At 53.8% G+C, this 22,354-nt stretch overlaps 1 protein-coding gene across 2 annotated transcripts; it reads right to left on the bottom strand.

Annotated features, from left to right (window-relative positions):
- Positions 1 to 904: 904 nt before the first annotated feature.
- Positions 905 to 21,492, bottom strand: SLC25A42 (solute carrier family 25 member 42). Of its 2 annotated transcripts, none has more exons than XM_027723150.2 (8): positions 21,461 to 21,492; positions 13,343 to 13,463; positions 11,779 to 11,890; positions 10,116 to 10,141; positions 8,954 to 9,120; positions 8,145 to 8,261; positions 6,916 to 7,067; positions 905 to 6,088 (listed from the first exon to the last, which is right to left on the bottom strand). In XM_027723150.2, exons 2-8 carry the CDS (start codon positions 13,421 to 13,423, stop codon positions 5,763 to 5,765), a joined length of 981 nt encoding a protein of 326 aa, XP_027578951.1. In that variant the 5' UTR covers positions 13,424 to 13,463; positions 21,461 to 21,492; the 3' UTR covers positions 905 to 5,762. The 2 variants fall into 2 exon arrangements, with proteins under 2 accessions (XP_027578951.1, XP_039244519.1); XM_039388585.1 differs by lacking the exon at positions 21,461 to 21,492 and adding an exon at positions 13,961 to 14,221.
- Positions 21,493 to 22,354: the final 862 nt, after the last annotated feature.

The following is a 22,354-nucleotide window of genomic DNA, read 5'->3' as shown; positions in this document are numbered from 1 at the left end:
GAGCGATTCCCACCCCCCTCCTCCAGCCTGGGATCGTTCCCACTCTTTGTACCTTGGTTTTGGGCCGGGCCGGGCTCTGCAAGGACCACGCTGGGGCTCCCAGGAGATGGGACCGGGAGGTTTTGTTGCTGCAGAGGCTCTGCTGGCACCAGGATTCAGTCTGGACCTTCCACCGGCCTCCCTGAGCCACACTCGGAGCTCTGCCTTCCCCCAGCCCTCTCCCATCCACACTGGGACCCCCCCACCACCCTGCAGAGCTGCTTGGAGCAGCCTGGAGGGAATTTGGGAGCAGCTCTCCCCAGGGCTGGCAGCCCAAGGCGATCCAGGGTGGATGGTTCCCAAACACAGGGAGCCAGGAAGCCAAAGGAAGGCTGGAGCTGGTCCTGCTCCAGGGAAGATGGACAGGGAGCACCTCCAACGAGGTTCAGGGCAAGTCTGAGCCTCTGGGTCTCGATTTCCCTCGGGATACAATGGGACATCCCAGGGAACAGCAATGGGATACAGGGAGGCTGCTCTGGGAGGGCTGGACTCGTCCTCCCTGCTCTGACCTCCTTACCTTGCACTGCACTGGGTGCCACATCCACACCGGGCCTGGAATGCGGCTGGAAAACACCAAAACCCCCCCAAACTGGCAGCAGCTGGGGGTCCCCAACCTGGGGGAAGCCACCAGGCCGTGGCTAAGCCGACAGTGCCACCTGCTGCCACCACACACCCGGCCCCGTGTCCCTGTCCCACACCACGGCAGGGCCTGAACCAGCCCCAGGGCTCCTTTCCCTCCTTCCAGGCTTCTCCCAACTTCCCTGCAAAGCCCCTCCCAACAAACCCACCCCGGGTTGTGGGACCCCCCCTCAGCGTGGAACACGAGACACCCCCGGGGAGCCTGCGAGTCAATTTGATTTTTTTATTATTAAATATACATCCTCTCTTGGCACAAATCTTAAAATATATAAACATTATATATATAACAAAGTGTCTTCACTGCAATAAAATAGAACTCCAGATCCAAGAAAAGCAGTCAAAATCGACACACACACACACACACACACACGCACTGATGGTGAGGACACAAAAGGCATTTTAACAGTGTTTGTGCTAATAAATGCATAGACCACACAGGCAGTGAGCAGTGCTGGGAAACCCTGCAGGGCATGGCATTCCAGGGGGGGACAGAACAGGAGGAAACAGCCCCTACAAGATCCAAAAAAAAGGCTGTTTTGTAGGAAGGCCACCTCCTCCTCCTCCGGCCCAGTCCTGGTGGGGAGAGCCCAGAATGTACCCCCAGCTCTCTGAGGAGCCCAGGAACCCAGCCAGGAACCTGGGAAGTACCTGCAGAGCCCAGGAACCCAGCCAGGAACCTGGGAAGTACCTGCAGAGCCCAGGAACCCAGTCAGGCACTGGGGAATCCCCCTGGGAAGGATCCCAGCACATTCCCTGCCCGCCCAGGACCGGCACCGGCCTCGCTCGGCGCTGCCACGTCACCTCTGCTCAAAGTCTCCTTTCATCTGCTTTTGGGTTAAAAGACAAGAGGGTGAAGATGGTGCTCGAGTCCTTCCAGGTGGAAGGCAAAGGGAAGTGCCACAGGAAGTTATGGAGCTGCTCCTGGAGAGCTCCCAGGGAGCCCCACACTGCCCAGCCCGGGAGGCCGGGACTCCTCTCCCGACCCTCCCACCACGGTGCCACCGCCCTCCAGCCACGCCAGGCAAACAAGAAGCCAGCTCAGATCCTGCCTCCCACATCCTCAAGTGACCCTCTGAGCTTCCCAAGCTCTTCCCAAGGAGGCACCTTCCAGCCAGCAGCCACTCCCAGGGAGCAAACGGGGCATCCTTGGAGGTACCGCGAGGAAACGACACGGAGCAGCAGCAGCATCTCAGCTCCTTAAGGGAAGGGGCTGGGACAAGGGAAGGTGCTAAACTGGACCAAAAAACTTCCAAAAAAAACCCCTTCCTTCCCATCACTCAGTGCCTGTAAGTTCCTGGCCCCCCCCAGGAGCACCGAGGCCTGCGAGGGGGGGACGGGGTCGGGCTGTTCGGGCGCCGCTGGAGAGCTGCAGTTTTGTCATTTTGGATGCATTTATTGGACCTGATTTTCTCGAAGTGCTAGTGCAGGGCTCAAGGTGCAGAAGCAGGAGGGAGGGAGAAAAAAAAGCACAAATTCCTGCCTGGCTGTAACACGTTAAAGGAACGGCGGGAAACGCGACTCGGGAATCCAAAGCAATTCGAGGGGAACGAAATGAAAAACGGGGGAATTGCAGCAGTAGCAAAGAAGTTCTGAAGAAAAGAAGGAGTAGAGGATATTCCTGTTTGACCTGTCTCCTTTCTCAGGGCTAAAGGCAAAGGACCTTCTTGGCCAGCACACAGAGACCCCCCTTCCCAAAGCAGGACCCCTCATTCCAGGCAGCAGAGAGATCTGGAACGTGTCTCAGTTCATGCAAGGAGTAAGAGAAGGGAAGAGAACACTCTGTTTCTCCTTTTCTACATTCAAATCAGAGAAAGGAACAAAAAAAACCCCACCCCCACTATTTAAAACAACCCAAAGCAGTAACACACAGTTACTTCAAACACTTCTGCCCAAGAAACAAAAGCACCAAAACCACCCCGGACTGAATCCAAAGCTCTGCCTCCGAACGAACACTCAGCCTGCAGAACTTGGAAAAACAGGTTTGGCTCAAATTCCACTGAATCACAATCAGGTGCAGCTGCTAATTTAAGGAACAACTTCTCTTGGCCCAGTGCTTCCAAGTTTGGCTGTGCTTGTTCCTCAGCTCCAGGTTCTGGCTGCGAGGGGGGGGTTCCAGGCTCAGCCTCTTCCAGGGGATTCCCATCCACTCAATCCACTGGCTGCACTCCTGCCAGGGCAGAAGATTCCCTGTGCAGATCTGCCCTCCCATTCACTCCCAGTCACCCAGGAAATCCTTTCTCAGGAGGAGTTAAAGCACCTCTGTGGCCACAGGGGTTCAGTGACGCTCTGGGATGATCCACTAATTCCACGGAGCAAAGGAAGCAGCTCCAACCTGGATGCCACAGTCCAGCTTCTCCTTCTCCTCCTCCTCCTCCAGGGCTGTGCAGAAAGGAAGGAGCTGTCCAGGCTGGGAGGGGATGGGCATGGACTGGACACACAGACACACAGACAACTGCTCACACGCCTGGGAAGCAAGGATTTCCTTCCCGGGCTGGACAAGGGAGAGACAAGAGCGGGATAACTGGGCTTCTCCATTGGAGAAAAGAAATCAGGAGCTCTTGCAAGGACTGAGCAAAGCTTCAGCCGAGGGAGGAGAAGAGCTGAGAACACCTTCTGGCAGCAGCAGGAGCAAAGGACACCCAGAGCTCAGGGCCATCATCTCCACGGGCTCTCACACCCCCCCACTGACAGTTCTCTAATCACAGATCAGGGGCTGCAGTCAAGGGATGCACAAATCACCATTTCTGGGCCTGGAGGCAGAAGTTACCGAGGCTGACACCCAGCCAGTAAGGTCTGGTCCATCCCAGCTCTGGGAACAACACGTTAACACCTCAGTGTGCTGGCCCTGGGCCACGGCCACAACGTGCAAGGGGAGGTGCTTGATTCCTAAGGAAATATTTGGCATTAGAAGCAAGTTCTGCTCCAAAGAACAAGTGCAAAGACAAAAGAAAGGAGAAGGCTGCCTCTACCAGCTGTGCAATTCCCTCCATTCCCATTAATCCGTGACACAAGGCTCAAGCTACAACAGCTGAAGTGCAAACACCAGGAAAGGACAGATTCTAATTTATGCCTCATTTTTCTTTTATACATTATGGACTGTGCAGGGCTAAGGAGGGATTTTTTATCTTGGTACAGGTAATCTGATTCTCAGGGAAGCCTGAAGTTTTCTCTGACCTCTCTTGCACTCCAAATTTAATAAGAGGAATGGATTACAGAACAACCCCACCCCCAAAATCTCCATTTCCCTGAAAACTGATTTGAAATAGAAACACCAAAAGCTTCTTCACCATTAATTTTCAAATTACCAGTGGAAGTGATTGGCACTACATAGATCATTTCTGAAGGGTCAGCACTGGCTGTGGTGCCCAGAATCCCAAGGACCAAGCTGGTCCAGGAGAATTTTAGGAATGGGAAAGCAGGTGGGATGAGGTGTGGATTAACAAACAGAGCTGACACGACCTACACAGCAGGTACCAAAAGACAAAAAGGTTGTTCAGAAGCAATGCCAGAAGCTGGAATCAGCTCCCAGGCTGGTTCCACCACACAGGGACAGCTTTTTTTTGGGACAGCAAAGTCAGGTGTTTGTTCTCACGTGGTGCATAGAGCAGCAACAATAATACTGAAGGATAAAACTGCTTGAACTGTAAGGATGTAACACCCTCTCCTAGGGCATCAACACTGTTAAATCCCTTGGAAAACGCTGCCTCCAGACCAGGACAACATGGAAGGGTTTGGGCAGCCCCAGCACGTGACTGCAGTTTGAGTCAATCCAGTTTGGGAATCCAGGCCCAGCCCTGACCCGACAACAAGGACAACACACACGAGAATTCCATTCCCCAAACGGCTCAGAACTTCCCTCCCCTGCTGTCCACAGTCTTTGGTAATCTCAGAGGGACACCACAAACAAGGGGGATTTATGCAACTCAACCCAAAAGTGAGAGAAACAACTGGAGAAGGGCAGAGAAACATTCACCTTCCAGGACAAGAGCAGTGTCCCGGCCCTGCTCCGTGGAGAGCACGCTCCCAGCTCGCAGGAACACGTGGAATTCCCTCCAGACTGACTGGAATATTGCACTTGGCAGGCTGCCTCCAGCTCACACGTGCTCTGGGAGCTCCAAACTGCCTGCCAGGAGCAGCAGCCGCCGCTTCCCACATCCAGGGGGTCATTCCAACAGCACCGAGTCCCCTCTTCCATCCTCCACCGCCTCCTCTGCCCAGGGGGCCCAGGGGGGGAGCGGGAGCAGCACGGGTTGGTTTGGGAAGCTCCACTCCTGGCACCAGAGTCAGGCAGAAGGGGCGAGGCAGCTGCTTTGGAGGACTCAGCTCTGCGGGGTCGGAGGGATTTTGTTCGGGGTCGAGGTTTCCGAGGGACTCGAGAGGGCTCGTTAAAAAGGACCAAAACAAAAAATAATAAAATAATAAAAAAAAATAATCCAGGAAGGACAGGAAACCCAGACAAGGCAGGTGAGTTCTGGAGCTGTGGGAGGGCACGGGGGCATCGCTCTTTCTACAGGGTTTGGGGCTCTTCCCCTGGCTGAGGGGGTTCAAGCACTACCTCTCCACGTGCTGCAGCTCATGGAGCAGGATCTGTGGCAGGTCAAAGGTGGTGAAGCTGATTCCCACTGTGTCCGAGGGACTCAAGAGGCTCGTTAAAAGGACCAAAAAAAAAAAAATAATAATAAAAAAAATATCCAGGAACAACAGGAAACCCAAAACAAGGCAGGTGAGTTCTGGAGCTGCGGGAGAGCATCGCTCTTTCTACACGGTTTGGGGCTCTTCCCCTGGCTGAGGGGGTTCAAGCACTACCTCTCCACGTGCTGCAGCTCACGGAGCGGGATCTGTGGCAGGTCAAAGGTGGTGAAGCTGATTCCCACCGCGATGGGCCCTTGGAGGTTTCCGAGGGACTCGAGAGGGCTCGTTAAAAAGGACCAAAAAAAAAAAAAATAAAAAAAATCCAGGAACAACAGGAAACCCAAACCAAGGCAGGTGAGTTCTGGAGCTGTGGGAGGGCACGGGCGAGGCGAGGGCTCTTTCTACACAGTTTGGGACGTTTCCCCTGGCCGGGGGCTGCGGGGGTTCAAGCACTACCTCTCCTCGCCGCCGCCGTGCTGCAGCTTGCGGAGCAGGATCTGCGTCAGGTCGAAGGTGGTGAAGCTGATTCCCACCGCGATGGGCCCTTTGACCCAGTTCATGCTGAGGCCTTTGTACAAGCCCCGGACGAGTCCCTCCTCCCTGACGATGTCCCTCATGGTGAGCAGGATGGAGCTGTAGGTGTGGCCCAGCACCCCGGCCGTCTGCATCCGCCGCCGCACCACGTCCAGCGGGTAGGAGGCCGACTGCCCGATGAGCCCCGCACAGGCCCCGAAGAGCAGCCTCTCCGGAGGGGAGGGCTGGGCCTTCCCGCTGTGATCTGCCAGGGAGAGAGCGGCAGAAGGTGGGAAAGCGGGAAGAGGGAGCGCCCGAATCCGGCGCTCCCGGGGGGGGGGTTTTGGGGCCCCGAGTCCTTCCCGCGCCCGGGAATTGCGGCTTCTCGTCGCTTCTGCAAGGTACAGTTTGCCTGCGGGTAAAGAGGCTCCCAAAGCTCCACAAAGCCACTTTGCAGCTGGCTCCAAGGGCAGGGGAAGGATTTGCACCCCCCCAATCCAAACACCTGGAGATGGCCTCAAAGCCAGCCCCAAACCTTTGCCTGGACCGCCTCAATTCCAACACCTGGAGATGACCCCAAAGCCACCCCCAAAAAGCAAACCCTTACCTGCACCCCCCCAGTCCAAATACCTGGAGATGGCCCCAAAGCCTCCCCCAAACCTTTACCTGCCCCACCCCGTCCAAATACCTGGAGTTGGCCCCAAAGCCTCTCCAAAACCTCTGCCTGTCCCCTCAACTTCAACACCTGGAGATGACCCCAAAGCCACCCCCAAAAATCAAACCTTTACTTGCACTCCCTAATTGCAACACCTGCAGTTGGCCCCAAAGCCAGCCCCAAACCTTTATTTGCACCCCCTAATTGCAACACCTGCAGTTGGCCTCAAGTCTCCTCCAAAAAGCAAACCTTTACCTGCCCCCCCCAATTCCAACACCTGGAGTTGGCCCCAAACCCTTCCCCAAACCTTTACTTGCACCCCCTAATTGCAACACCTGGAGTTGGCCCCAAAGCCTCCCCCAAACCTTTACCTGCACCTCCTCAACCCAAACACCTGGAGTTGGCCCCAAAGCCTCCCCCAAAAAGCAAAGCTTTACCTGCATGGACTTTCTTCAGCGTCTCGTAGGTGAAGAAGCTGAGCCCGGCGTAGGGGATGACCCCCAGGATGGTGGGGGTGAACCCCCTGTACAGGGTTTTCAGCCCTTCCTCCCGGGATATCCGGATGAAGACGTGGACAATGCTGCTGTACCTGCCAAGGGAGAGCAAAGCTGTGCTGCTCAGAGGCTGCACACCCCAGGAAATATTCCCAACAGCACTTTCTGAAGGATCAGCAATTAATTAATTGGGCCCTGAGCTCATCAGACAGCTCAGAAGGGATTTCAGCAGCAAACACAGACACCAACCGTGGCTCTCCCACAGCCCTTCCACCACTTGTGTCCTGCCTGCTGGATCTTTCTGGAAGCACCAGGTGTCTCCTAAAGAACCAAGACAGAGTTTCCAGCAGTGAGGTCTCCCAGTATCCATCTCCTTCCAAATCAGTGCTCAGAGCCCCAGCAATAAGAGGTTTATTGCACCAAAGGCTCTGAGCAAGAAGTGACCCAGAAAACGGGAATAAAGTCATCTGACCTTAAAAAAAAAAAGATCCAGAAAGTGGGAGTAAAGGCAGCTGACCTTAAAAAAAAGTAATAAATCCAGAAAATGGGAATAAAGTCATGTGATCTTAAAAAAAAAAGCCAGAAAAAGGGAGTAAAGGCAGCCGACCTTAAAAAAAAAAAAAAAACCACAGAAAATGGGAATAAAGGCATCTGACCTTGGAAAAAAAAGACACAGAAAATGGGAATAAAGGCATCTGACCTTGGAAAAAAAGACACAGAAAATGGGAATAAAGGCATCTGACCTTGGGAAAAAAAATCCAGAAAATGGGAATAAAGGCATCTGACCTTGGAAAAAAAAGACACAGACAATGGGAATAAAGGCATCTGACCTTGGAAAAAAAAATCCAGAAAATGGGAATAAAGGCATCTGACCTTGGAAAAAAAAAATTCCAGAAAATGGGAATAAAGTCATGTGACCTTGGAAAAGACGACCCAGGAAATGGGAATGAAGGCATCTGACCTTAAGGAAAAAAAATCCAGAAAATGGGATTAAAGTCACATGATCTTAAAAAAAAAAAAAAAAAAAAAAAAAAAAAGAGCCAGGAAATGGGAATAAAGGCATCTGACCTTAAAAAAAGAACCAGAAAATTGGAAGAAAGGGTATCTGGCCTTAAAAAACCAAAAGCTGTGCATTGTGGTGGTGGCTGCAGGGGTTGTTGTGAGGCACTTACATCTCCTTGGGCGTGACAGCCATGCGGGCACGGACCATGTCCAGGGGGTAGGTGACCATGGCAGCCGTGGTGCCCGCCAGGGAGCCGGCGATGAACCGAGGGAAGGGGGTCAGGGCCCTGCAGGAGGGGACAGAACAGACCAAACACATCACCTGGACAGGGAAAAGCTTTGGAGAATGGCTCTGCTCTCCCTGTTCCCAAATCCCTGCTCTGCCTGCTCCCAAATCCCTGCTCTGCCTGCTCCCAAATCCCTGCTCTGCCTGCTCCCAAATCCCTGCTCTGCCTGACCCTGAATCTCCGCTCTCCCTGTACCCAAACACCCCATTCCTGACCCCATCCTTCCATTAATCCCCCAAACACCCTGTTCCTGATCCCATCCTTCCCTTGGCCTCCCACACACCCCATTCCTGACCCCATCCTTCCCTCAGGCCCCCAAACACCCCATTCCTGACCCCATCCTTCCCTCAGGCCCCCAAACACCCCATTCCTGACCCCATCCTTCTATTGCCTCCGCAAAACACCCCATTCCTGACCCCATCCTTCCATTAATCCCCCAAATACCCCATTCCTGACCCCATCCTTCCATTAGCCACCCAAACACACTATTCCTGACCCCATCCTTCCGTTAATCCCCCAAACACCCTGTTCCTGACTCCATCCTTCCCTTGCCCCCCAACACACTGTTCTTTAAGCACACCACCCCGAGAGGGGCTGGCACAGCCCTGTGCCAACAGAGCTGCCCCCGGGGCAGCAGCCCTGCCCAGAGCTGCCTCCCTCCAGGCTGCTCCACGCTCTTCCCTCCTCCTTACTTTCCCTGGAAGCCGTAGTAGCTCCCCAGGAGCTGTTTGTACTCCTCGTGGGCGCAGAACTGGATGGCGGCGTAGGGGACCACGCGGACCATGGTGGCCGAGTTCCCTCTCCAGAGGCTCCAGAAGCCCTCGTTGAGGTAGGTGCGGTAGATGAGCCTGTAAGCCTCCTGCAGGACACGGGAGGAGCAGGGGGTTACCCGAAAAATCCCGGGGGAAGGGGTGATTGTCACAGAATCAGAGAATCACAGAACCAGCTGGGTTGGAAGGGACCTCTGAGATCATCAATCCAAGCCTTGATCCAACCCCGCTGTGGTTCCCAGCCCATGGCACTGATGCCACATCCAGTCTCAGCTTAAAAACCTCCAGGGATGGAGAATCCACCCCTTCCCTGGGCAGCCCATTCCAATGGCTGAGCACCCTCTCTGCAAAGAAATTCTCCCTGATATCCAACCTAACCCTCCCCTGGCACAGCTTCAGACCCAGCCCTCTTGTCTTGCTGATGGTTGCCTGGGAAAAGAGACCAACCCCCCCCCGGCTCCCCCCTCCTGTCAGGGAGTTGCAGAGAGTGAGGAGGTCTCCCCTGAGCCTCCTCTTCTCCAGGCTGAGCCCCCCCAGCTCCCTCAGCCTCTCCTCCCAGCACTTGTGCTCCAGTCCCTTCCCCAGCCTCGTTGCTCTCCTCTGGACCTGCTCCAGCCCCTCCATGTCCTTCCTGAGCTGAGGGCCCAGAACTGGACACAGCACTCCAGGGGTGGCCTCACCAGTGCTGAGTCCAGGGCAAGAATCACTTCCCTGGCCCTGTTGGCCACCCTGTTCCTGAGCCAGGCCAGGATCCATTGGCCCTCTTGTCCCCCTGGGCACACTCTGGCTCCTGTTCAGCTCCCTGTCCATCCCCACTCCCAGCTCCCTCACACTTAATGTCGGATAAAACCCAGAGCATGAGCAAGGACTGAGCCCCTCTGTGCCACCAACAATCTGATTAAAAACTGCCCTATAATAAACAAGACCACTCCCAGTCTTTCCCTCTGTGCTTTCCACTGAGTCCTCCTAATAAATCCCAAGCAAGAAAGTTAAAAAAAAAAGGCAAACAAAAGATGCAGTTGGAGCTATTACTGCCATTAATCAAACGCTTCAGGGCAACAGCAGACAAGACACATCACCTCACCTTGGCAGAAAATCTTTTTGAAGACACTAAAAGGAGGGGAAAAAACAAAAAAAAAAAGGAACATTAGGTCTTGCAATACATTTAGATGGATCGAATATAAATAAACATTTGGTAAATTAATAAACCATACAGGTGTTTTATCCGAGGGATATAAAAAGAGAAGCAAAAGAATTAATGCAGGAGGAAGCAGGGATTGTTTTATAATAAAGGCTTAACACTGGTAACCAGCACAGAAGTTGGGAAAACGTTCAGTTCGTGCCACACGCCACTGAAACAAAGGAATAAATACAAAATTAATTCAAACCCCAATATTTCAGCAGAGCATTTCCATGCCCAGGCTCCAAACCAAACGTGGGCCCAATTAAGCAGCTGCTGCAGCTTCTCCCTCACTCATCTGAGACTTGGAACCTCTCGAGTGCATCCAAGGATCACATGCAAATGCATTTTCACCCCCCTGCTCCTTTATGCCATTCATCACTTTTGGGTTTGTTTTTTTTTTTTCAGAAATAAACACAATTGTGATGGAAAAGAAGCAGCTCTTCTCCCTCTGCCACAGGAAAATTCAGAGAATTGTGGAAGCCCAGGAGGATTTGGGTTGGAAGGGACCTTAAAGACCATCTTTCCACTAGCCCAGGTTGCTCAGAGCCCCATTTTTCAGTCTCTAGTTAAGGGACAACCTTCCTCCACTCAATAACCCAAAGCAAAAGTGTCAAAAATAGGAAATATCCAGGTAATATCCCAAAGGTGCTTTGCCCCTGCTCGGACAGGGAAGAGCAAGAAGCTAAAAAATCCATTAGGAACTAAGAGATTGCTCAAATGGGAACATTTGGATCACACCCTTTGCAGTGAGTGGGATGGGCCAAAGCAAACAGGTATTTTTATAAACGTGGCCTGTCTGAATTCCAGGGATTTCGGGTCAGCTGCTGACCCAGCCCAGTCCTGTGGTTCCATCCCACATCTCCAACCTGGGATGAACCAGGGGGTGAGCTGTGGTGGGAAAGCAGAGCATGTCCTCCCTGCTGCTCCAGCATCTGCTCCCAGGGGCAATCCCAGCCCAGGCTTTAATCCCCCTGATCCACATCCCTGCCATCCCTCAGCCCTGGCTGTGTCCACAGGGAAAATCACATCACATGAAAGCCAATCCCAAATTAAATGTCAGCCAGGGATCAGGTTAAACCCACCCAATTCAGTTAATCTGGGACGTCAACCAGCTTTAAAATTCCTGCCTTTACCAAATGTCTCCTCAATCAACAGCCTGTGCTGTTAATTATCCCTCTGGGATAATTAGTGGAGCCGTCAGTCCCTGCACTGGGACAGGGGGACCAAACAGAGCCCAGGACGGGGCTGAATCCCAAATCCTGCTGAACACCTGGCAATTTTCTGTTCCACAGTTCAGGGGTTCCAAGGAGGGCTCTGCAACACAAACCCAGGGATGCAGCTCCTGTGCCTCTTGCAGTATTTCCATCACTAACTTCAGCTCCCCCCAAACCAACTCAGGGGCAGGAAAGTCCAACCCCTCAATTCCCTGCCTCCAGTGCCTCCACAGCTCCTCCTATTCCCCTTGGAGCACTGGAGAACAGGCTGGCTGAGCAGGTCAGGGGCGCTGCTTTGGGTCCTGCCAACAAGAATTAAGAGTATTTTTGGAAAAGCCCACAGGACTCACCTTGGAACATGATTTTTGTCCTATCCAGGGGAGCCACTGCAGTTTTAGCAACAGCACCAGCCAATGCACCAGACATCAGGGAGTTGAGCACTTTCTTCTTCTCCTGGTTATCCTGGAACAAAGCATTGTTCAGCCCTAAGCACAAGGAAAAACACTTCACCTCTGCTGCAGCTTTTACCCCCCCTTTCTCCAGGATTTGGGTCAAAATGCTTTCCTAAATTTCTGGCACAGTGAATTCCTGAGCAGATCAGGAAGCAAAATTCCAAGATCTGCCACCTCCTACCTTCTCTCTGTTATTTCTCCTTCTCAGAGCTCAGCCACTCCCTCCCCACCATTTCTCCCCAAGGTTCTCCCAGTGACACCCCAGCCCTGTTCCCACATGGTTCCCAAGGATAAAACCAGGCAGGTTTCCTACTCTGCTGAATGGGATGGCAGTGGGTTTGTTACTGGCATTCCTGCCCCAGCTCATGTTTATAAAGCAGCTCTTTTCTCCCATCACACAGACAGGGAGCAAGTAAATGAAATCCAACACTGTGGAGGCTCCAGACTGTGACACGAGGCTTAATGTGAGCTTCTGACACGCTCTGTGTGGCTGTGGAGAAGAGGAGTTAACATCTCCCTTTTTCTCAGAGCGTTTCACAACTAAAAAAGTTAATGTTTGTTACCCAAATCCCTGGATTTCCCCTCCCATCTCTGCCTGCCCGGGGCTGAAGGCAAGGGCAGCCACGTGAAGGTGAACTTCAGCCTGAGCTTGGGGCTAAACCAGACCAAGGTTCAGCATCCCCTCCTCTTCCAGGGTTTCCAGTGAATCCAGCAGCAGGAGCAGCAGGAGCAGGGACACCCAGGCTCGTGGCCCTGGTCCCAGCTCTGCCAGCAGGACACAACAAGGGAACCCAGCCCTGCCTGGCAGTGCCAGCGACGCCTCTTCCCAAGGGGATGGAAACTCTTGGCTCTCCCCAGAGGAACACAAGTTACACATTCCAGGGCTGGCACACGCCCTGCAGCTCTGCCAGCACCCCAGAGCTCAAATCACAGGCTGCCTGGGGTTGGAAGGACATGAAAACCCATCCAGTGCCACCCCCTGCCACGGGCAGGGACAGCTTCCACCAGCCCAGGTTGTTCCAGGCCCCATCCTGGGTTTGGACACTTCCAGGGATGGGGCAGCCACAGCCTCAGTCCCTCACTATCCTCCCAGGGAAGAATTCCTTCCCAATATCCCCTCCAACCCTACTCTCTGTCAGTTTGAAGCCATTCCCCCTCGTCCTGGCACTCCAGGCCCTTCTCCAAAGTCTCTCTCCATCTTTCTTGTAGCCCCTTCAGGTCCTGGAAGGCCACAATCAGGTCACCCCAAAGCTTCTCTCCTCCAGGCTGACCAATCCCAGCTCTCCCAGCAGAGCTGCTCCAGCCCTCTGATCATCTTGGTGCCTCCTCTGGGTTTTCTCCAGCAGCTTCCACGTCCTTCCTGTGCTGGAGACCCCAGAGCTGGATGCAGGATTCCAGGTGGGGTCTCAGAATCCCCCCCTTCCCACGCTGCTTTTGGCTCCCCAGCCCCTCGTGCTCTCACCTCTGCTGGGAGATGGGCTGCTGTGACTGGCTCCACATCCTTTGGGAATTCCACTGGACCCTCTCTCACACCATTACCCATTACCAGTCGCGCTTCCAAGGGGGCAGAAGAGTTCTGGCTCCTACATGGGGGAATAAAAACCAAGGAAAAGCGTCAAAAATAGGGAATATCCAGGTAGTGAAAGCACAGGAAGGACTGACACGCTCCCAGGGCTGTTTCCAGCAGGAAACCCCTCTCCAAGCTCCCAAGGGAAGAGCATTTCCAGGATCCTCGTGCAATTCCCTTCCTTTAAGGTGTAAAGGGATGTGTGGGGGGTACTTTGGTGCCACATCAAACCTGTGTCCATTACACCCACCCTTTCCACCCCAAGAGGAACTCAGCTGCAAGCAACACCACCAAAATATCCCTCATTTCCAGGGAGAAGGGTCAGGCCCTGCCCTGTCCTCTTACAGGCAGGATTTTGGTTGATATCTCACTGCTGAGCAACCAGACATTGGAAATTTAAACCCCTACCCTGGAAAAAGTGGGGGAAAAAAACCAGTCCCAGGAGCAAGTCCCCAAAGCCTGGCAGGAGCAAGTGGAGGTTATTTTAGGGAAGAGAGAGATCCAGTGGCTCACACGTGCCAGAAAGGCTGTTCTGATGACACCAGGGATCCGACCTGAAGCAGCACATCAGTGATTTTAGGGCTCCCTCTCCTCCCAGCTGCACCATAAAAAGCAGAAATACCAGCCAGTTGGAGCTGCACAGTGTAGATGCAGAGAGAGTGCTTTAAAGAGAAGCTTTTCACTTGTTTTTAGCTTTAAATTTCCAACATTTCTGCTTTTTACAGGGCGATTTTTTTTGCACCACGCAGTCGCTTTTTTTTTTTTTTTTTTTTTAATTTTTAAATCTCCAGAAATGGGAAGAGCTGCAGCTGGAAAAACCCTGGGGCAGCACAGAGAGGTGGTGAACCCCTCCTCAAAAGGGTCTGTGACAACAGGGAGCAGTTTTCCAAGCCACAAAGCTGTTCCAACAGCCTCGGTGCCACCCTGGATTCCTTCCCAGGAACGTGCTCTCAGGAAATCTGAATTCCCAAACAGATCCTGCCCCTCAGCAAGTCACTTCACTCCTGCTCCCTCTGATGCCTGGCTTGGAAAAACCACCTTCAGGCTCCTTTTTTTCCCCCTCCTTTTTAACAATCTCCAGGTATTTTATGCTTGTCAGCACCTTTCAGACTTGCTGACCTATTTTTTCCCCCCCCCTCGTGTCTCCCATAAATTAGTGCCACCCTTCCCTCTCCAGCAGATATTAAAGGCAAAGCAGAGGCAGCTCCTGCAGCACCAGTTTGGGATGATGGACCCTGGGCACCTTTAATGCCAAACATCCCAGAATCCCACACTGGTTTGGGTCGGAAGGACCTTAAAACTCATCCATTCCCACCCCCTGCCACGGGCAGAGACACCTCCCACTATCCCAGGGTGCTCCAGCCTGGCCTTGGGCACTCCCAGGGATGGGGCAGCCACAGTTTCTCTGGGAATTCCATCCCAGGGGGGGAATTCCTTCCCAATATCCCATCTCTCCCTGCCCTCTGGCGCTGGGAAAAGCCATTCCCTCTTGTCCTGTCACTCCACTCCTTGCCCAAAATCCCTCTCCATCTTTCCTGTTGGCTCCTTCAGGTCCTGGAAGGCCACAATCAGGTCACCCTGAAGCTCCTCTTCCCCTGCTGGAGCTTTGGGAAGACACAAACCCACGTGTTTCCAGCTCCTGAGGGGGTTTTCCAAAAAAAGATGTCGCTCAGAGAGCAATAACTCCAAATTTGAACAAGAAATAACACCTGACACAACCCAAACATCAGCAGTGTTGGCACCCAGAAGGTTCCCTCGCAGAAGTTTGGCCCTGGGAACAAAAACTCCCTCCAGGATCAAGCCCAGGGATGATCCCATGACACAGCAGAGCAGAGCACTTAATTATTTTGAAGAGCAGTTAATTATTTCTCACTGCTACCTGCAGTCATTTCCCTCCCCTTCTCACTCCTCCTTATCTCCCCTGCTTGGGAAAACTCATTGTAAAATGAAATAAAAGCCTTTCAGCCAAGGCACCAAAGAAATCACAGGTGGAGACATTTCCCCTCCCTGGCTCCAACAAAGGAATGTAGGTCACGATATCAGATTTATCTCTGCCAAAAATAACACACAGACACACACACACCCCCCCCCAAAAATAGAAATCGTGCTAAAGGGCTTAGGGATGCAAACCACAACTTTCTTTTAAAGATGGATTGAGAAAGAGATGCCTGAGAGGGGATTTGCAGAACTGATGTTAAGCCCTTGACTTTATTTTGGGATAGGCACAGGGATGAGATGCATTCACCCCACCATATTGTCTTTCAGCCCACTCAGACACGTCCCTCTTTTATTTTTAGTGCCCTGAGCTCACAAACACCTGTTGTATGCCCAGTTTTACACATTAAACTGTCCACATGGCTCTGCAGAAACACAGGCTCTAAACATGCAGAGGCCTCGAGGCAAAAATAGCATTTATTTATTATTTTTTTGCTGAAGGAAAGCAAGGCAGCTGTATTTTATTTTGGGCTCTGATGCCAGGGAGTCATTTTGACCAATAATGCACATTTACTGGAGCCACACAGAACAAAGGTCATGTTCAAATCTGAAGGGTGAATTTAAAGTTTGGGGGTGAATTTGTAACATCATCCTGCACACGTATCACCCTGACTGGCTCATTAAGTAATCCACTGAAAGCCACGTGGGTATTTTTTTTAAATCCCTGTGTTTCATCCTGCTCCCAACACAGCCATTCCCTGTGTTTACAAAGCCACAGGCAGCCAGGAAAAAAAAAATAGCTGTGGATTAGGTGTAATTTTTTTTTATGACACACCACTGGGTTATTTCTATGGGAGTTACACAAGGCCCTGTCACACATCTGGATCCCCAGGGCAGAGCAAACCATTCCCCCCAGGAATCAGGCAGGAAAAACTGCTGGCAGAGGGGAGTTTGGAAGTTAAAGGGGTTTAATGAGTAACACACTCCGTGCTTTTACACCAAAATCCACCATCATTTATGGACAGGGCAGAGCACTTCCTGCACATCCAGCAGAATAAACTGCCTGGGTCAACACAGATCAAAGATTTCCCAAACTGGGGAAAAAATAGGGAAGCTCAGGCCCCTCCTCCCCTTCAGCACCCCAGAAAATTCAGGTTATTAGGATGGCAAAGCTCTGCCTGGGGTGGCTTTTCCAGGTCTATCCTGATGTTCCAACAGCTCCGGGAGCACCTGGGCACTAAAACAACCTTCACTGCCCACATCCAGGGGGTGCACAAAGGGTTTCCCCTTCCCTTTTCCCAGCTTTCCGTGGCATTCCTGGGCAATCCCAGGTTGGCAAACTGCCAGAGAGGGTGAGGGTTCCCAAACACTCCTGACTCCGGCCACGATGCTGAATTCCAGCTATTTAATTTGATTCTTTTCCTAACCATCTTTTCCTAACCATCTTTTCCTAACCATCTTTTCCTAACCATCTTTTCCTAACCATATTTTCCTAACCATATTTTCCTAACCATATTTTCCTAACCATATTTTCCTAACCATATTTTCCTAACCATATTTTCCTAACCATATTTTCATAACCATATTTTCCTAACCATATTTTCATAACCATATTTTCATAACCACCATGCTTTAAAATGATATTTGTTATAATTGTCCTTGAGGGGTTTTTTTTCCAACCTCAACAATTCCGTGACCACCGGAAAACACGTCTGGGTGATGCTCCCCGGTGGAATTCAGACCTGTCCCAGAGCCCTGAGATTTCTGAGGGAATTATCATCTCCCCAGCAAAGCAAAGCAGAGCAAAGCAAACAGCACCAGCAGCTGTTTGCTGAGAAATATTTGCTTTTTTTCCCCCCCCGACAACCCCAGAGGGAATCACCGAAATAGTCCCGAGCCCCGGGACAGGGAATGGCAAAACTGTGGCCCTGATGCTCACAAAATTCACTGTATTCAGGAGAAACTGGGGCTGAGGGGAGAGAAAACAAGGCACAGACAGAAAATTAAAGGCTTTTTAAACGGAGTAATTGGGAGTTGTTGCAGCAGCACATCCCACCCTCAGCTCACAGACACAGTTCACCTCTGGGGCATCATCTCCATTTCATTCAGGTAAAGCCCCCTTGTACAACTCCATCCAGACATTCCAGCTGCCCTCACTGCTCAGTTATCCAGCTCCTAACTCCTTTTTTTTTTTTCTTTTTTTGGTTTATTATGTCGTTATCGTGGCTAATGAAAGCACGTAATTAGCAAAGAAGGAGAAAACCCAGAGAGCTCCTGCAGGAAGGTTCACACATTTTCCCAGGCAGGCTGAAGTGACCCAGGGAAGTTGCTCAATTAGGTTTCCCCTTCAATTGTTGTTGTTAAATTGAGCAATTGAGTCTGACAGAGAGAGAGAGAGAGATGTGGTAAAAACTGAGATTACTGCAGCTTCAAAATCACCCTTGGAGCAAAAGCACCACAGGAAAATCACAGGAAATCACAGGAAAAAAAGGGCTGAAACGCTCAGAACGGGATGAACTCCAACCAGATGGGCCCTTGAGGTCCATCTTTGCCTTCCAGTTTGATTAAGCTGTTAAAAATCGAGCCCAGAGGTGCCCTGCAGCCCCAGCTCTCCCCAGTCACATCCATCTCCTCACACACAAACCCAGCCCCAAAACATCAGCTGTGAACAGCCCAGAGCTCCCCTTCCCTTAAAGGCCTGGACAGAAACCATTGGAATTATTTTTAGGGAATCACTGCCTAAAAGCCTCCCTAAATTACAGTATCTGGAAGAGTTTAATTTTCTTCCAGCCTTCCTCAGCTTTAAAGAAACCCTCCCCCTGAGACAAACCCCAGGCCTGCCAACAAAAACCCGGGACAAAGATCCAAATTCTTGGCGTGGTTTTTGGACGACCTGACCCGAATTAGGGCACTGGGAAATGGTTAAACCCAAAGCCCTGCAAGAAAAAAGGCAGCTGATTATTCCTGGAGCCTGGTGTTTTTGAACAGAGCTGGGAAGGAGCCCCAGAACAGAGGGAATCTTGGCAAGGAGAGACAGAGCTTTCATTCTTCAGCTGCTGAGAGGAGCCTGTTGCTGGGAACACCTCAGCTGTGTTTTCCACAGCCAAAAGCTGGAGAGCTGCTCTTATCTGCCAGGCAGAAACCAGCTTTATCTGAGGGAGGGCAGAGCCCTCCAGCCAGGGGGGGCTGAACCCACTCCACGGGTCAGGGGGCAATTCCCTGGCTCCAGGAGAAGGCAGGAAAACAAGGCACCCCTCCCACAACCCCTCAGCCTGGACACTCCTCAGAAACCCCTCCTCCAAGGTGATACCAGGAGGAAAAACTCCTTCAACACACAAAACTACTTCAACACACAATCTCTGCTCTAAAACCCCCCAGCAGCTTAAACTGCCTGTGAAAAAAAAAGGGGGGGGGAAATAAGGAATTAAGATCTTCCATCGGGAAGCAGGATGAGCCACAGCTGTGCCAGGAAGGTGCCATTCCCTCAGGGCAAGGATTTCCACCCTGGTGGAGCCCAGGAGACCAGGAGCTGCCCCCTCAGTGTGTGTTGTGCTCACTCTGCCTTGACTTTGGCAGGATTTAAAGTCAAGCATCACCTCTGCTCAGCCAAAACGCTGCAGGTTTCAGCTCAGTTGGGTTATTTTGGGGGTAACTCAGGCCCAGCAGCACCAACACAGACCTTCACCTTTGGGCAACAACAGGGAGCAGCAGATTTAAAGCACAGCTACAGAGCAAAGAGCTCCTTAAAACCTCGTTTATTTGGTGGCCTGGGAACGAGCTGTTTGCATCTCAGTTCACCTTCTCCACTCCAGACAAAATGTAACACCCTTTCCCAAGCCCAGGAATATTGATGGATCACCTGGAAAACGGCACCACAGGGTGAAAAATTGGTATTGGTTGTAGGGGAAGGGCAAAGCTGAATGAACTTTCCTGTCACTGGCAGCAAAGTTGCTCGAAGAAAATCATTCCTGGTTCCTGAAGGTTTTTCTCCAAACCTGTCTGACCTGTACCCAAGCCCAGGCAACCACAGGCTCAGGGCTGGGGTTTTCTGTTTTATGCAACCTCGTGGAGCGAAGCTGAACACACCAGACACACCTGAAACCTGCCCTCACAAGGCAGAGCTCCAGCTCGAAGGAAAAAAAAAAACCCAAACCCAATTCTTGCAGCTCCTGACTCATATTCTGGGGTTATCAGAGGCCAAAATTCCCTTGTCTGAAGCAATCACTGGGGCCAGAGTTCCTGCTGAAATCCAACACCAAGGACAGCCCCAGTCCCCCCTGTCCTCAGCACCCACATCCAGAGGTCCTGAACAATCCTTTTGACTCGCTGGGGGGAAAGAAAAGCAAGTGTTGAGTACCCACAGCTCCAGGAGGGTGTAAAGATGCTCAGCTCCCCAGAATCCAGCCCTGGTGCTTTAGACACTCAGGTTATTTTTAAATACCTTCACCCACAGGTTGTTGGTGTGGTTGTATCAACCCTCTGGTACCTTTATTACAGTCTCTCCTTCCTCAGCTGGTTTCCAACACCCACAGACGTCTCCTCTGTTCCTTCACACACCCCCCCTTCTCCAACCAGGAGTCGTTTCAACCCCAGAATGTTTCCAAAACACTCCAAATCCATCAGACCGCAGGAAAACAACACCGGAGGAGCAAAACAACCTCCCCCGGGAGCTCGGCAGTGAACGCGACCGTGAAGAGACAGAAGAACCCAGGGCAGAGTGACAGCAGGTTCCAAACCCACCCTGAATCATCAGCCAGCAGGAAAAAACACACACAAACACTTCTCCGAGGCACACAGACACATCTCCAGCGCCTCCAGGCCTCAGGGGAGCCCAGGTTTAAGGTCAGCACAGCAACTGCTCTGCTGGAACAGGGAGTTCCACGCTCCCAGGCAGCAGAGGAGAAGGTGGAACCTCGTTTATTAACCCTGCACAGGCACTTCCAGCGTTTCCCACCTGGCTCTTGACGTTACAATTTAAACCCAATCCTTCCACCCCCACCTGTGAAGGCAGAGCAGGGAAGTCCCCCCCTGCTCTGCAAGTTTTTGCTCGTGCTGAAGTGGGAGAAGCAGGAGGCGGGGGGGGATCTGTGTTTAACACGTTCTGTGCCCCCTGGTACCTGTCCCTCAGCACAGAGACAACACTTTGCCTCCTTTCCAGGTTCAGACCAACTTAACAGGACCAAAATCCCACCTGGCACGTGGAGCTGAGCTTGGCTGAGCCCAGCTTTGATCGGGAGACTTTGAAGGGAAGAGGAGCCGGAAAACTCGACACAGACACCCCACACCTGAGAGAGGGCACAGGCTGGCAAGGGGGGAGGTGGGCAGGGGGACGGGCAGGGTTGGGGGCAGGAGGTGGGCAGGGGGACAGGCTGGCAGGGCAGGCAGGGGGGCTGGCAAGGGGAGCAGCTGGGCAAGCAGGGGTTGGGAAAGTAGGGAGGGAGAGAGGGAAGGTGAGGCAAGGGAAGGCAAGGCAGGGAAGGAAGGCAAAGCAAGGTAGGGCAGGGAGGGAAGGCAAGGCAGGTAAGGCAGGGCAGGCAGGGAGGGAAGGCAAGGCAGGACAGGCAAGGCAGGGTAGGCAGGGAGGGAGGACAAGGCAGGGCAGTCGGGGCAGGCAAGGCAGTGCAGGCAAGGCAAAGCAAGGCAGGGCAGGCAGGGAAGGAGGACAAGGCAGGACAGTCGGGGCAGGCAAGGCAGGGCAGGCAAGGCAAGGCAGGGCAGGGCGGGCAGGGAGCGTTACCGGGCCGGGCCTCGCCGCGGTGCCGCCGCCCGCGCTGGGCTCGGCCGAGGCCGCTCTCCCGCAGCTCGGGCCGGCCCCGGACGCGGCTCCAGCCGCTGCCCCGAGCTGCCGGGCGGCCCGGGAGGGTCCTGCGGCCGGAGCAGCCGGAGCCCCGCGGGGCCGGGCCGGCACGGGGTGACCCCGCGGGAGGCCGCGCCAATGTCACCCGGTGCCTCGCGCCGCCGCACGGCCCGGGGCCGCCCGGCCCTGAGCCACGGCGATGTGCAGCCGGGGCGGTGTCAGCGCCCGCCGCGGGTCCTTGTCCCGGCCCCCGTCCCGGCGCGGTCCCGTCCCGCACTCACCGGCTCCGCTCCGCTCCGCCTCGGCCGCCGCCGCCGCCAGGCCGCCCCCGCTGCGCCGCGGGAGGCGGGGCCCGGCCCGCCGCGCGGCCAATCACCGCGGGGGAGGGCAGGACGGCGCGCGCGGAGTGGCTGCGCTCCCGCGGAATGACGGCGGAACCGGCCAATCGGAGGCGGAAAGGGGCGGGGACAGACGCGAGGTGGGCGGGGCGTGCGGCACCGAGCGGGGGCGGCGGGGACGGAGCGGGGACAGACCGGGGAGAGACTGCCCGGGGAGAGAGCGGGGACGGACCGGGCACGGCGGGGACAGAGCGGGGACAGACCGGGGAGAGACTGCCCGGGGATAGGGCGGGGACGGACCGGGCACGGCGGGGACAGAGCGGGGACACCGCCTGGGGATAGAGCGGGCACGGCGGGGACAGAACGGGGAGGGACCGGAGATACCCCCGGAGATACCCCCGGAGATATCGCCCAGGCACAGCAGGGAGAGCTCGGAGAGGGGCAAGGATACCGGGGAGTGACCGGAGAGACCGCCCGGAGATCCCGGGGACAGACCGGGGACAGACCGGGGATACCGAGGGTAGACCCGAGAGACGCCGGGAGATCCCGCCCAGGGATACCGCGGTCAGATCGGTCAGACCGGAGGTCCCGCCCTGCCCCACCGAGGAGAGCCCGAGGATCCCCCGACCCGCACCGGGGAGCGCCCGGAGATCCCGCCCAGTCCCCGCGGGGATCCCGCCCGGCTCTGCCCGAGGCCCCGGGGCAGCGCCGCCCCCCAGCCCCGCTGTCCTGCCCGGCCCCGGTTCACCCCCAGGGGCTGCAGGTACACCGGTTACACCAGCACCTGCTTAAAGGGGACGGGGAGTAAATCCCGTGGGGCAAAGCCCACGTTTGATT

The sequence above is a fragment of the Pipra filicauda genome, unplaced genomic scaffold (genome assembly GCF_003945595.2).
Source record: "Pipra filicauda isolate LSUMZ 115617 unplaced genomic scaffold, ASM394559v2 scaffold667_size348046_pilon, whole genome shotgun sequence".
NCBI lineage: Eukaryota > Metazoa > Chordata > Aves > Passeriformes > Pipridae > Pipra > Pipra filicauda.
Note: the sequence above shows the minus strand (reverse complement) of the source record. Positions and strands in the feature narration are given on the sequence as shown.

Excerpts from the sequence above, each read along its gene's own strand:
- SLC25A42 (XM_027723150.2), bottom strand. The coding sequence starts at position 13,423 with ATGGGTAATGGTGTGAGAGAGGGTCCAGTGGAATTCCCAAAGGATGTG. Across the intron at positions 11,891-13,342 it reads CAGCCCATCTCCCAGCAGAG|GATAACCAGGAGAAGAAGAA; the intron begins GTGAGAGCACGA and ends GCTTTGTTCCAG. Across the intron at positions 9,121-10,115 it reads CAAAAAGATTTTCTGCCAAG|GAGGCTTACAGGCTCATCTA; the intron begins GTGAGGTGATGT and ends CGTGTCCTGCAG.